The sequence below is a fragment of the Cherax quadricarinatus genome, chromosome 23 (genome assembly GCF_038502225.1).
Source record: "Cherax quadricarinatus isolate ZL_2023a chromosome 23, ASM3850222v1, whole genome shotgun sequence".
Lineage (NCBI taxonomy): Eukaryota > Metazoa > Arthropoda > Malacostraca > Decapoda > Parastacidae > Cherax > Cherax quadricarinatus.
The window spans coordinates 33333620-33348915 of NC_091314.1; the positions used below are offsets into that span (position 1 = coordinate 33333620).

At 37.4% G+C, this 15296-nt stretch overlaps 1 protein-coding gene across 6 annotated transcripts in view; it reads right to left on the bottom strand.

Annotated features, from left to right (window-relative positions):
- The window catches only part of LOC138853132 (delta(24)-sterol reductase-like), a 52892-nt gene extending 40263 nt beyond the window's left edge, over positions 1–12629 (bottom strand). For all 6 annotated transcript variants that reach the window (XM_070088062.1, XM_070088063.1, XM_070088061.1 and 3 more), the window contains exons 1-2: positions 12418–12629; positions 11309–11479 (exon numbers count right to left, since the gene is read on the bottom strand). In XM_070088062.1, coding sequence (XP_069944163.1) covers positions 11309–11479; positions 12418–12570 — 324 coding nt within the window. In that variant the 5' untranslated portion in view covers positions 12571–12629. The remainder of the gene's footprint in view (positions 1–11308; positions 11480–12417) is intronic.
- Between the last annotated feature and the right edge of the window lie 2667 nt (positions 12630–15296).

The window sequence follows — 15296 nt, forward strand, 5'->3', positions numbered from 1 at the left end:
CACTTGTCACAAAATTATTTTACTTTTATGAGAATGAAGATGAAAACACAAGTAAATAAAGTGCTTAAAATGAATCACATGTTGATGGAATGGGACTGAGTGAGATGAAAGGAAAGCAAAGCAAGAAAATTGGTCATAAGTTAAAGAAGAGAAGAGGCAGAATGAAAGGTGAGTGGAAAATAAGGATTTATGATTTCTGTTAACCTGTAAACTGTGGCACATCCCCAAATAAAAGAATCTTGTGTGTGAGGTAAGATTTTGAAAAAAAAAAAAAAAAAAAAAAAAAAATATTATAGCATAAAACGTGCATTTTTCAGAATCAAATAAGATTAAAATTTGTGGAATCTGATTAAAAAAAACGTGAAATTTTATGGTGTGCTGAGGTTGGTGAAAAAATGACCATTCATCGGAACAGTGGTGTAAACATGCTAACAATATTTACATTTTACAATCTGACATCGAAATACGAGTTTTTCTATTTGTTTTTTTAACGTTTAACATTATGTACACTAATTTCCTATAATATTAAATGTGTTTAAAGGTGCTTCAGCATTTCAAACTTAGGGAAATGCTTAACCCGACATTGCCCTACTCGGAATATTCGGTATATACAGGAGGGCCCCGCTTACACAGCAGGTTAGGCTCTGAGCTACTGCTGTAAAGTGAAAATCACTGTAAAGTGAAACTTGGCCTATCTTCACTTTCAAACACATATAAAAGCGTGATAACAAATTTACATTATCACATATTAAGTGAGCAATAGAGGTAGGCCTAAAAAATGCATGTACGTACAGTGGAACCTCGAGTTTCAGCCACTCCAAGTTTCAGCCATTTTGAGTTTCGGTCACTTTTTTTGGCTAAATTTTATCTTGAGTTTCGAACAGTACCTTGAGTTTTGGCTGCTGTACCAGACCTGTCTGCCTGCCCGCGCCTGCAGGCGCGAGCAGGCGTGTGAACATTACCCTGCACTTTCAGCCATACATTTCACAATAATCCATTGTTTTTGTGCTTGTTGATTGAATGCGACTGCTATATAATTAACCATGGGCCAAAAGAAACTTCCTAGTGCGACCCTGGTCACAGACCGGGCCGCGGGGGCATTGACCCCCGAAACTCTCTCCAGGTAAACTCCAGGTAAAGAAAGTGAGAAACATGATAGAACTGAAGAAAGAAATTGTAGAAAAGTACGAAAGTGGAGGAGGAAGAGAGAGGGGAGAATGCGCCTTCTTCAGTGATTCTACGATATGTATGATACTAAAGCAGCAGGAGTCAATAAAGGCTATAGTGCCAGCCAGTGATAAAGTGTAGCATTAACAGTGTAGCAAATAAGTGATTAAGCGGCAGAAAAAAGGACACGAAACTATCTCCTCTAATGTTATTGGAGGTATATAGGGCCACTAACAACACCGCCGTTGCCACCACCACTATATGGCTTATGCTGCCAGTGACTTTGATAACCCAACACCACCACCACTCGTGACATACGTAAATTCAAATTCAAAGTTTATTCTCTATAAGGATTACAATGCTGAGTTTACAGAATTTGGTTATTGTGTGGTTTACATGTAGTAAAATAATAATTACAGAGTGTACCACTAGAACACCTAGCATGGCTAGGCATTTCGGGCAGACTTATATTAAATCTTAAGTTTAAAATATTACAAAATTATGAGGTAAGTTGGTATTATGGCTAAGTGACTAAATACTAGTTGTGAGTTTAGCAATGTGAATGCTTTTGTTTTGGCACTATACATAGTTTCAGTATTGGAGTATCACAGGCCAACTTATGACTAGTTAAGATTCATTATTTTGAGATTGAGATTGATATTTCTGTTTATGGTCAAATGAGTGAGTGAGTGTAAGTGTGAACCACCAGGTGGTATTCGTATTATTAGTTGACAGGGTGTATCAGGGAGATAAGATGTTTTCTGATGGTAGTTTTGAAGGTGATGAATGTGTCTGCAGTTTTGGAATTTTCAGGTAGGGTGTTCCAGATTTTAGGGCCTTTGACATACATTGAATTTTTGTAAAGGTTTAGTCGGACCCGGGGAATGTCATAGAGATGTTTGTGTCTGGTGTTGTGCCTGTGGGTTCTCTCGCAACTATCAAGAAAGCATTTTAGGTCAAGGTTAATATTGGAATTTAAGGTCCTGTAGATGTAGATTGCACAGTAGTAAGTGTGGATGTACTGAACAGGGAGTAAGTTTAGATCTATGAAGAGTGGGGGGGTGTGTTGCCAGGGATGGGATTTAGTGATTATTCTTACTGCAGCTTTTTGTTGGTTATTATTGGCTTTAGGTGTGTTGCTGCAGTTGAACCCCAAGCACAGATAGCATAGGTGAGGTATGGATATATAAGTGAATGGTATAGTGTGAGAAGAGCAGTTTGCGGCACGTAGTATCGTATCTTGGAGAGGATCCCAACCGTTTTGGATACTTTTTTGGTTATGTGTTGGATATGGGTGCTGAAGTTCAGATTGTTGTCGAGGTATAGGCCTAGGAATTTGCCCTCATTATGCCTGGCAATTAGAGTGTTGTTTATCTTAATGTTAATTTGCGCATCTCCTGCTCTGCTACCAAACAATGTAGTAGGTTTTGTCAACGTTAAGCGTAAGTTTATTGGTTGTCATCCAAGTCGATATTTTGATCAGCTCCTCATTAACAATGGTGTTGAGGGTGGCAAGATTAGGGTGAGAGATGACATAAGTCATGTCGTCAGCAAAGAGAATGGGGCTCAGGTGTCGAGATACGTTTGGAAGATCATTGATGTATATGAGGAAGAGCAGGGGACCAAGGACACTTCCCTGCGGAACTCCAGTATCAAGTGGCTGTGTTGTTGATGCTGTGTCTTTAATGATGACATACTGATACCTATTAGTAAGGTAAGATTTGAAATATGCAAGCGCATGGCCTCTTATACCATAATGGTCAAGTTTGTGGAGTAGGATGCCGTGGTCTACTGTGTCAAAAGCTTTTCTTAGGTCAATAAAAATTCCTAGTGGATATTCCTTATTTTCCAATGCTGTGTAAAGCAGATCTAGCATTTTTATGATTGCATCGTTAGTGCTTTTATTTTTCCTGAATCCAAATTGGCAGGGGTTGAGTATGTTTTGTGACGTTATAAATGAATACAGTCTCCTGTGCACGAGTTTCTCAAAGATTTTGGATAGCAATGGTAAGTTTGATATTGGCCTACAGTTATTTAAATCTGTAGGGTCACCACCTTTATGTATTGGTGTAACCCTTGCCGTCTTGAGTAATTTCTGGAAGGTGCTAGTTTCTAGTGACTTGTTAAAAAGTAATGAGATAATATGCGAGAGGACATGGGCCACTCTCTTGTACAATAATGGTGGGATATGAGACAGATTCCCCGAGTTATTTTTAAGTGACTTTATAATCTCAGTGTAATGGCATATTATATTCATTCTAGAATATGTATCATGTCTTTTGTTATTAATAGTGTTTATTATGTCATATTAGATCAATTGTGATAGATAAATAAACTGTAGAGTTGATATTAGCGACAACAACCTGAATTTCAGCACCCATATCCAACACATATCAAAATAAGTATCCAAAACAGTTGGGATCCTCTCCAAGACACGATACTACGTGCCGCAAAATGCCCTTCTCACACTATACCATTCACTCATTTATCCATACCTCCCTATGCTATTTGTGCTTGGGGATCAACTGCAGCAATACACCTAAAGCCAATAACAACTCAACAAAAAGCTGCAATAAGAATAATCACTAAATCCCATCCCTGGCAACACGTCCCCCCACTATTCATAGATCTAAACTTACTCCCTGTTCAGAACATCCACACTTACTACTGTGCAATATACATATACAGGACCGTAAATTCCAATATTAACCTTGACCTAAAATGCTTTCTTGATAGCTGTGACAGGACCCACAGGCATAACACCAGACACAAACATCTCTACGGCATTCCCCGTGCCCGACTAAACCTTTACAAAAATTCAATGTATGTCAAAGGCCCTAAAATCTGGAACACCCTACCTGAAAACTCTAGAACTGCAGACACATTCATCACCTTCAAAACTACCATCAGAAAACTTCTTATCTCCCTGATACACCCCATCAACTAACTACATAAAAACTACCTGGTGGTCCACATTTACACTCACTCGCTCACCAATTTGACCATAAGCACAGAAATACGTATCCTAATCTTAAAATAATGATTCCTAACTAGTCATAAGTTTGCCTGTGATACTTCAATATAAAAACTATGTATTGTGCCAAAACAAAAGCATTCACATTGCTTAACTCACAAACTAGTATTTGTCACTTAGTATTTAGTCAACTTACTCCACAATTTGTTATAATTTAGGGTTAAGAATTAATCTAAGTTTGCCCGAAATGCCTAGCCATGCTGGGTGTTCTACTGGCCCCCTCTGTAATTAGTATTTTACTACATGTAAACCACACAATAACCAAAATCTGTAAACCCTGCATTGTCATCCTTACAGGGAATAAACTTGAATTGAATTGAATATTAGAGGAGTATCTTGTCCTGTCTCCAAACAAATTCTCCTCCTCCCTGTCTTCCATAAGCCAATAAGAGTCTTCAATAAAGGTATGTAATGTTTATATTTATTTATATTTATTTCTCATTGTTATTCTTCAAAAAATAAATTTTTTGTGAATATTTTTGGGTGTCTGGATTGGATTAATTGGATTTACTTTATTTCTTACAGGAAATATTGCTTTGACTTTCAAACAATTTGAATTTCAGCTGAGCTTCTGGAATGGATTACGGCCGAAACTCGAGGTTCCACTGTACAGTAAACACATTACTTACCTTAAAATATTTTCATCCTTAGCTTACAAAGACTGATCAATATATTTACTGTAGGAAGTCTGAATAAATTAAGAATCTGTATAACTGAAAACTACTGCATTAGCAAAATGCCGTAAAGTGAAGTGCTGTAAAATGGGGCCTGCCTGTATACGGTATAATTTTTTTATTACTATTTTGGTCTTCTAACACTATTTACAAGGAATTCTTATAATATTACAACTGTTTCAGAGTGTAATACTCCTCCCAATATGGAATTATGTCATTTTGTTTGACTTAACAGGATTATCCTGGGTTCAATTTACTTAAGTATGTTTCTGAAGTGGAACAGAATACTTCTTCCGTAAGCCTTGCGTGACGTAGAAGGTGACTAAAATGCTGGGAGCAAAGGGCTAGTAACCCCTTCTCCCGTATATATTATTAGAGTTAAAATGAGGAACTTTTGTTTTTCTTTTTGGGCCACCCTGCCTCGGTGGGATAGAGCTGGTTTGTTGAAAGATGAAGAAATATTTGTACCTGAATTCCACTGTTAGTATCATGAAACTGTAATAAATCTGGAATGAATAAGTCATCTTTGTGCCACATGCACACCCTGTTTGCTGGTAGGGAAGCTGGTGATAGAACAATAGCTCTTGATTTCATTGCTTACTTATGCTAGTACTGGTATATTGGACATATACACTTCCATCTGTTTCATTCTGTGGTGTTGGTGTTGAGGTGGAAGGTGGAAGCCTCTAGTTTTGTTGTTTTTCTTTTCAATAAAATGTGCCTGTTTCCTTTTTATGTATGAAAGTGTGCTGTGGTGTATTAAACATGCATTGCTATTGTCATTCATTCTGCAAATGTATTTATGATCCTCAAGTCTCTTATCTAGATCCCTTGCTGTCCTACCTACATAAAAGCCATCACAACCACTGCAGGATATACATAATGTAAACTGCTGTAAATAACAAAAAAGGCACAATACCGTGACTGGAACGATACACAAATAACCCGCACATAAAAGAGAGAAGCTTACGATGACGTTTCGGTCCGACTTGGACCATTGTGTGTGTGTTCCTGTTGAGGTGAAGTATTTAAGCGATTCTTTCAGTGCTATGACAAAAAATACAGTGATGCTCATATTGGTTTTCTGAAGGACGACTTTGGCTACTGCTCTAAGTCCTGTAGGAAGTGTTAGTCACTGCTCAGTGGTTATGTCTTGGGGTTTGGAGAGTATAGGGAGGCTTTGTTTTTGCAGGAGAGGATGCAAAGCAGATAAACTCTGAGAGTAGAGAAAGCTTTTTTGATATATAGAATATGAGTTCATCTAGCAGGATTCACTGCTGTTGATCTGGAGGATAAGAAGAAAAAGACTACAACAGCCAATATTTTTTTTTTTTGTTTTAGCTCTGAGTAAAAATGAATAGGGTCTTTCATATTCATAGTCTTTCTGTGAACTCTGAATTGTGAATGATCGCCATGACCAAAGGGGGTAGAGAGTCGTCCTTCTCGTCTTTCAATGTGAACTGAACTGAGCAAGGTTGAAATGATCTCTGAAGAAACTAAGGCTGAAGTGTTTGGGTACAAAACAAAGGCATTGTCAACATATCTCAGCCAGGAGATATCACAGGAAATAATATCCTTTAACTAGTCTCTTCAAACATAGCATCTGATTCTGTGAGAACAATCATACAGTTAGCTTAGCAATTTTTCTAAGTTAAATCCTGAATGTTACCAAAAAGGGAAAGAGGATTTTACAATATGAAATGTTTAAGTACTGGTTGGGCTTTGAGTATATCTCTGGTACTATAACATCTTGTGATATGGCACTTGGTGTACATATCCCTGTTCTCTCCAGTAATAATTGCATTGTAGACTGTTGCAAGTTTGACAGATAGGTAAAATGGTAGTAGATACTGTCCAATGGTAGTAGATAGCTGTCCAAACATAGATCTATGTTCTCTCGCCCAGCACTCTGAATATTTTGAAAAAAAAAAAATTAAATAAAGAGGGCATTTTTTGACATCTAATAGGATAAAAAAAAATTAGGGTCAGTACTTACCGAGATATAAGACCGTGAAGTTGGTGCTGGATGCTCACCTGATGGCAATGTGGAGTCCTTCTGCTTGCAGAAGTGTTGCAGATATACCTTTCTTTCTCGTTTTTTAATTTATATAATTTTTATGTTTTGATAATTACAATTTGTAGTAGTTCTTGTGATTTCAGAGCCAATCTTTGTTCTGACACTAATATTAGGTACTGAAATAGTACTCAAATTGTCACAAACACACTGACAGGTGAACATTGTCACCTGTCTTGGTCATGTACTATTGTCTAGACATATATACAAAGTATTTATAGGTCCCAACAATGTTTTGAACATGCTGGAGTATATATATGAAACCCCTTGAAACAGTGCAAGATGAGTGTCATTCCACTACTGACAGTGCAGCAGTGGAGTGACACTTGATTGTGCACTGCCTTGGCTTTGTTTGTTTTCACTGTTACACATAAACATGTCTGTCTATCTGTTTGTCTGTCTGTCTGTCCATTTATCTGTCTAGCTCTGTCTCTGCTCATCAGTCTTTCTGCCTGCTTGTGTGTCTGTCTTCCTGTCTCTCTTTCTTTCTCAGAGAGAGAGCTGCTCATGAACCAATAGGTATTACACACGATGCAGAGTCATCACGTCTGATTCCTGATCACTTGAAAATGCATGTTACTTGCCAAGTCATGCTTATTATGCCATATATCTACTAGCACAGTGCAGCACTTTGTCTGGATTTTTTGGGGGTTATCCAAAGTAATTTACACTATGTATAATAACTGAATTTATGTGTACCTGAGAGATAGAGACAGAGATAGATAAAGACAGACAGACTGAGACAGAGACAGTCAAAGTCAAACAGCCACTCACCCACCCACCCACCCAGGCAGCCAGCCGGCCATCCAGCCTGCCAAATACATATTACACACATTCCAGAATTGTTTCTCTTTACTTAGGCCATAGGTTATAGGACATTCTGGCAAGATGACACTACCAGTGGTATCAAAATTGAAATTATGTTGCACAAATGTTGCACATGGGTTATTATCGAGGTTTTTTTATATTTCCTCAACCACTTGTGGCCACATCCATCTCAAAGCCACTAAACTCTGGGTCAACATCACCTTCCTCTTAACCCTTAAACGGTCCAAACGTATATATACATTCTCTCGCGTAGTGCCCCAAACATATATATACGTTTCATTTGTCATTCATTCAACATTGGCACGATAGGCCTAAGTCGCCTCGACATGAGAGAATGGGTGTCCGCCATATGAAAAAATTTGGGGATGCCTGGGTACCACATGCTCTTTTTTACAATAAAAAATGATTTTTTTTCTCAAAATATTCAGGGCACTGCTCAGGTGAACGTATATATAAATCTGGACCGTTTAAGGGTTAAAAGGGAAGTGTTAATACGACATGATGTCAGTAAATCCCTGGTGTCTGCCATGCTGTTTGCTCTAGCTGACACTCAATTGAACTGGTGCTCCCAGAAGATCCTAAGTGGTCCCAGATTTTTTTTTAATACTGCACACACCGAGTGTCATGTCCCATTCTATACTGACCAGGCATCACAGGCCAATCGTGCTAAATTTGGAGGCAGAAAAAATAAAACATTGATCAACATTTGGAGTGCTAGTGGTAACAACACAGATCTACATAATGAACTGGTTGTGGATAGACAGATAGATAGGCATACTAGTTGTAGATACATGGATAGTTGTACTGGTTATAGATCGATTAATAGACTTGAAAGGCAATATGGGAAATGACTATTAAAATATTTTTCAGCTATTAATCTTTAACCCTTTCATAGTTTCCGATGTACTTTTACGGCTTACGCACCAGGGATATTGACGTACTAGTATGCCTAAATTCTAGCACCTTCAAATCTAGCAAGAGAAAGCTGGTAGGCCTACATATGAAAGAACGGGTCTATGTGGTCAGTGTGCACAGTATAAAAAAAATCCTGCAACACACAGTGCGTAATGAGAAAAAAAAACTTTGACCGTGTTTTTGGTTTAAAACAGCGACTTTGTACTGTATTTTCGTATGGTATTTATGGTTATATTCTAGTTTTCTTGGTCTCATTTTATAGAATAGAAGACATATTACAGAAATTGAGATGATTTTGATTGGTTTCACAATGAAAAGTACCTTGAAATTGAGCTCAAAGTAGCAGAAATGTTCGATTTTTGCCAAAGTTCAAAAGTAAACAAATCATGCCACGCGTCCAATACACGTCAAATGGTGAGTATAATATTCTTTCACAAGTGCGCTGATATTATTTATACAGTTTCTACACTAATGCAGTAGTCTGCATAACAGTAAATCTTCTATTTTTTGTGAGAATAAAAATTCAAAGTGGAAAGCAAAAGAAATGTAAGAGGGGCCTTGGGATGTGACTAATGAACAGAGGAAATGTTATTTTAGTGCCAGGAATGTCTGTCTTGTTTATTCTGGACCCTATTTGGAAATTGGCATCTTTTGAAATTTGCGTGAAATTGGCAAAATTGCTAATTTCTGGGTGGTTTCTTGTACTCATTCGATAAAAAAAATTGAAGTTCTAGCGAAATAATTATGATTTTTGTTGACTAGTACAGCGGAATTGGCCAAAAATAGGGCTCAAAGTGGGTGAAATCGTCAATGCGTAAACATCGTCGAGACTGCTAACTTTGCAAGAGCACAAGAAAAGATTCTCTATCTTTTCATAAGAAAAATAATTTTTTTTTTTTCCGAAAAATTTTCAACCCTGAGAACAAGTTTAGGAGAGGGCCTCTCAACCCTGAAAGGGTTAATAAAAAGTAACAGAATGGGATTAAGAAATGTAAAACAATGCAACTGAAAAATACAAAAATGTCTTAAAGTAAAAAATTTAAGAACAACTGTTTAGTATGAAGTTAAGAAAAAAGTTAAACTACAGGAGGCCTGGTCACAGACCGGGCCGCGGGGGCGTTGACCCCCGAAACTCTCTCCAGGTAAACTCTCCAGGTAAACAGTGGACCCCCAAGTTTCGTGATTAATCCATTCCAGAGAGTCTGCCGACTGGCGAAATTCACGTTTGGCGAATCCATTTTCCCTACAAGAAATAATGGAAACCCAATTAATCCGGTGGGAGACGGCCGACTTGTTGAAAAAAAAAAAAAAATGACAAATATAAAGCACTAATAAAATGAATGAATGAACATTTAACATCACACTTAACCTTTATTCATTCTTGTTGGTGTAGAAGGTAGGTAGGAGGCAAGAGGAAGGTGAGTTTATTATGCTTCAACATGACGCTAATATCGTCCCTAAGCCTTATTTATTTATCACAATTCATCTAATATAACATTATAAACAATATTAATAATATAGAAACATGATATATACTCTAGAATGAATAAAATATGTCATAATGTATGAGAGGAGTAAATGGTGTAAGTATTATTGTTGGGTTTAAGGGCCGCCACTGAGAGAAGCCATGTTGGTGGCGGTGGAGGCTTTGGCCACCACCACTATCACACCTAAACAACGTATGTAATTTATAAGAAATATTTACATTTTAATTTATAAATAAGTTTATTCAGGTATATACAAATACAGTTACATACATAGATTATCATACATATCAGCATATGTATAAAGTACCCAGGATAACCCAAAAAATTCAAGAGTGACCTATTTCCATTGGTGTCCTTTTATATTTACACTTATATTTACTTTTATACTTACACTTTTATATTTACACTTACCTTGGAGATGTAAGTTTAATTAGTTAGTTTGATGAAGGAGATGTTGGCAGAGGTTTAGGGCGGTGGAAGATAGCAGGGCAGTGTATGTTCAGCGGTGTATGTCCAACAACATTGGAGAGTTACTCTCATGTTGTTTATCTCTTACTCGCTTAACTTACTTGCTAAACTGTTAATTCTACACTTTATAGCTGGCTGGAGCTATAGCCTTTATCGATACCTGCTGCTTTAGTATCGTACATATTGTAGAATCACTGAATCACTGCAGAAGGCACATTCTCCCCTCTCTCTTCCTCCTCTACTTTAGTACTTTGCTATGAGTTTTTTCTTGAATTCTATCGTGTATCTCATCTTCTTTACCAAAGAGCTGGCACTAGGAGCTTTCTTTGGGCCCGTGGTGGCTTATTTAGCAGTTGCAAGCACAAAAAACAATGAATTATTAAGAAATGTTTTGTATGAACCCATGGGGTGATGGTCACGTGCTGGTAAACAATGGCACACTGAGTGTGAATAGTGTGGGAGACTGGCTTTGTGTGCGCGCTGACGGGCAGACACATACCAGAAGGTCACCAAATCATGAGTCCAATCACGAACCACAAAGCTAAATTTTGCCGAAAAAACTTGCCGAAAATCGGATTTCATGAAAGTTGCGGCCGCCGAATGGCTGGGATCCACTGTAATTATTATTCAAGAAAATTAAGGCAACACAAGCTATACTCACCTTTATTTTAATAATCTGTAGCTCAAGTGCCACCAGGAAGCCGAGTGTACCATGTGACCACGGCAGAGTATAATAAAGGTCACTGTATTCATTATCTCGGGTTACTCTCACTAGCATGCCATCTGCCAGCACCATCTCATATGCCACTATGGTCTCCTGATAAAGTCCTACCTGTACATATAAACATCAATGCAAACCCATTACACCATCTCAATATAAACACTGCAGAAAATTTTCCTACACATGCTCCAACCTCCAATTAAGCAGTTACTATCGAGCATTTAAGCTAATATTTTGAATCGTGATATACCCAAGACCAGTTTTGAGCTTTTATTCCCACAGCCCAGCCCTGAGTGGAGTTGGGGTGAGAGTTTAACTCAAAATACAAAGATGGGATAAATGGTATAAAATACCAACAAGATGGAAAAAAAAATTAAATACAGTACAATGTGATCTTTTACTGACAATATTTCACCCACACAGTGAGCTTGATCAAGCTGCAAAGAGATATGTGTTACCATACAGCCTAGTGTGTGGCCATTATCATTTCTACATGGTATGTCAAATACATATCTTTTAGACAAGGTAAATAACAAGCAATTTATCAATCTAAAAAATACCTGTTTCCCTTAAAATTAGAAAGCTGCTTTTGCATTATGAATTGTACAAAAATGGATGCAAATGGGAGATACAGTAGTAGTTACCATTCAATAAAGTCTCAGTATTTGCAAGTATTTCATTTTGAAACACAGCCTTTCCTCACTTAGCGACGCACTCCTTTACCGACAACTCGGACTTATGACGGGCTCTATGACCAATATACATACCTAAATGTAATACATATTAGAGATGATTTCCTCTATTCTGTTTATTACAATACACAGTACACTACTGTATAAACATTTAAAAATATACTAAAAATGTTATAAATGGTGCAAGGGTGACATTAAAGCAGTATCAAAGATAAGATGGTTGACATAAACCCACTACCATTATAGTATGCTCCTCGTCTAGCGACGTACGTATTAGGAACAGAACTCTATCGTTAAGTGAGGAGAGGCTGTATACTTAACTGAAATACAGTAGTTAAAAAATCTATAAATGCTTACTTTGTGTGAATATGTGGTCATACCTACGCCCATGGCAAGGCCCCCTAAGGTTGCTTCAGCAACTTCAAGACACACAGCCAGAGTGTAGCCCCGAGGAACTAAGAAGGCAGTGGCCTGACCCACGCTCACCATGGGTTCTACTCGGATAGTCATGTGGGATGGCTTTAATTCTAAGATGTCATATAGGGGAATGGTGATCCTGTGGCACAACTCCTGTAAGGTAAAACGACACCTAACAATATCACAAGACACAGAAACTTTAAATAACAATGCAGGTAAAAATGTACATTACTCTAAAGGAAAGGCAATGTTGCAGTTTGCTGGATCATCTGACCTGTGTCGTCAGCATGCTTCTGGAAAGACAGCAATTGAGTGAATGACAATGACGATATCTCCTCTTTTTTGGATAACCCTATCTTGATGGAAGACTGCCAGTGTGTTAAGAAAAAATAGGTAAAATGTGCATTAACCCCTTGACTGTCACAACCCCAAATCCTGAGGTGTCTCCAGGTGTCTGTTGCAAAACTTCAAAAAAAAAAAAAAATTTTTTTTCTTATGAAATAATAAGAGAATCTTTTCCTGATTGTAATGACACCAAAAGAACAAATTTTGATGAAAAACTAACGTAATTATGCTCTTGCAAAGTTAGCGACCTCGGCGATATTTACGAACTGGCGATTTTGCCCACTTTGAGCCCTATTTTTGGCTAATTCCATTGTTCCAGTCGACCAAACTCATAGCTATTTCTTTAGAACTCCATTTTTTCTATCGATTTAGTACAAGAAACTGCCCATTTACTGACTTCAACTACCCAATAATGTGGTCAGAAATTTGCAATTTGGCCAATTTCACGAAAATTTAAAAATATGACAATTTCAAAATAGGGTCCAGAATTAACCGTGCAGACATTCCTGGCTCTAAAATAACATTTTCTTTGTCCATCAGTCACATCTCCAGGTCCCTAGGATATTACTCTTGGTAATATCAGAGGGGTAATTTTTATTCAAACAAAAAATAGAAGAATTACTGTTATGCAGACTACTGCAATATTGTAGTAATTGTATAAATAATGTCAACCCATTCATGACTGCATATTAGAATGGCTACTTGGACATTTATTGGAAAATGACATCATTTGTTTACTTTTAACAATCAGCAAAAATCAAACATTTCCCCTACTTTGAGCTCCATTTTAAGGTTCTTTTCATAGTAAAACCAATCAAAATCACCTCTATTTCTATAATATGTTTTCCATTCTATCAAATTAGACCAAGAAAACGAGAATACAACCATAAATACTATACGAAAATAGACCACAAATTCGGCATTTTAATTAAAAAAAAAAAGGTCGGAGTTTTTTTTTCTCATTATGCACTGCGTGCTGCAGGATTTTTTTTTATATGGTGTACGCTGACTACACAGACCCATTCTCTCACATGTGGGCCTACCAGCTTTCTCCTGCCTGATTTGAAGCCGCTAGAATTTATGAGTATATACACCTACCATCCAACTTACGACCTGCTTGGCATACGACCACTCTACTTATGACCATGTTTTGTATGCCAAATTTCTGGGGAATAAACAACTGTTTGTGATGTACACAGTGTTTATCCTAAACCTTACAGTATAAAACACAGTACATGTACTAACAGCATAAAAAGTAACGTACGAAATGAAATATCAGAATAAAACAATAAAATAAAGTCATTACAAAAATGTGATGTTGATATTCAGTAGTAAGGTTCGACTAACGTCCATTTTGACTTACAACCAGTTGGTCAGAACCAAGCTCTGTCGTAAGTCGGATGGTAGGTGTATACGTCAAAAACGGTGGCTCGTAAGACGCATATATACGACCAAAACAGTCAAAGGGTTAAACAGTTGCCCTTAATGTTATTCAGTATATGAGGTCTGGTCTGAGATGAGGCTTGGAGATAGCAGCTATGCTTCCATAACAACTAAGAGATACAGATGCTGCATACATAAAGCCACTACTGCAAGAGGGGTACAGTAACCACCCTCCCCCTGACATAACATTCCTTTATTCACCTGAGGTTGTGTATAATCTGCAGCCTTCCACATGTGTTCAACCTATATAAGTTGCATCCTGTAACTAGCATTGATTATCATTATGCATCATTCATGCTTTTTCACTTCTATCATATGTTAACTAAGACAACTTGCAACATTCCAAATATTCAAATTCATATGAATAGTTAAATGGCATTTGTTTAATTTATAAGATAATGCATGTAATTATTTAGTGGAGCCTGAGAGACATGCTGCATTACAGCTCTGAGACGATGCTATCATAATGTATGCAATGCTGAACAGCTGTGATATAACACAAAGGTCTCCAATAACGAAGAAAATGCACAAAATGAAGAACAAACTAATATTACTATAAGACTAGTCTTCGACTTGGGCAACTGATGCTGACAGGAAGTTTAACCCTTTCAGGGTCGAGAGGCCCTCTCCTAAACTTGTTCTCAGGGTTGAAAATTTTTCGAAAAAAAAAAATCACTTTTTCTTATGAAATGATAGAGAATCTTTTTCCGATCATAATGACACCAAAAGTATGAAATTTGATGGAAAACTTACGGAATTGTGCTCTTGCAAAATTAGCGGTCTCGATGTTTACGCATCGGCAATTTCGCCCACTTTGAGCCCTATTTTCAGCCAATTCCAGTGTACTAGTCAACAAAAATCATAACTATTTTGCTAGAACTCCATTTTTTCTATTGAGTACAAGAACCCACCCATTTACCGATTTCAACTATCCAATAAAGTGGTCAGAAATTGGCAATTTTGCAAATTTCACACAAATTTCCCAATAGGGTCCAGAATAAACAAGACAGACATTCCTGGCACTAAAATAA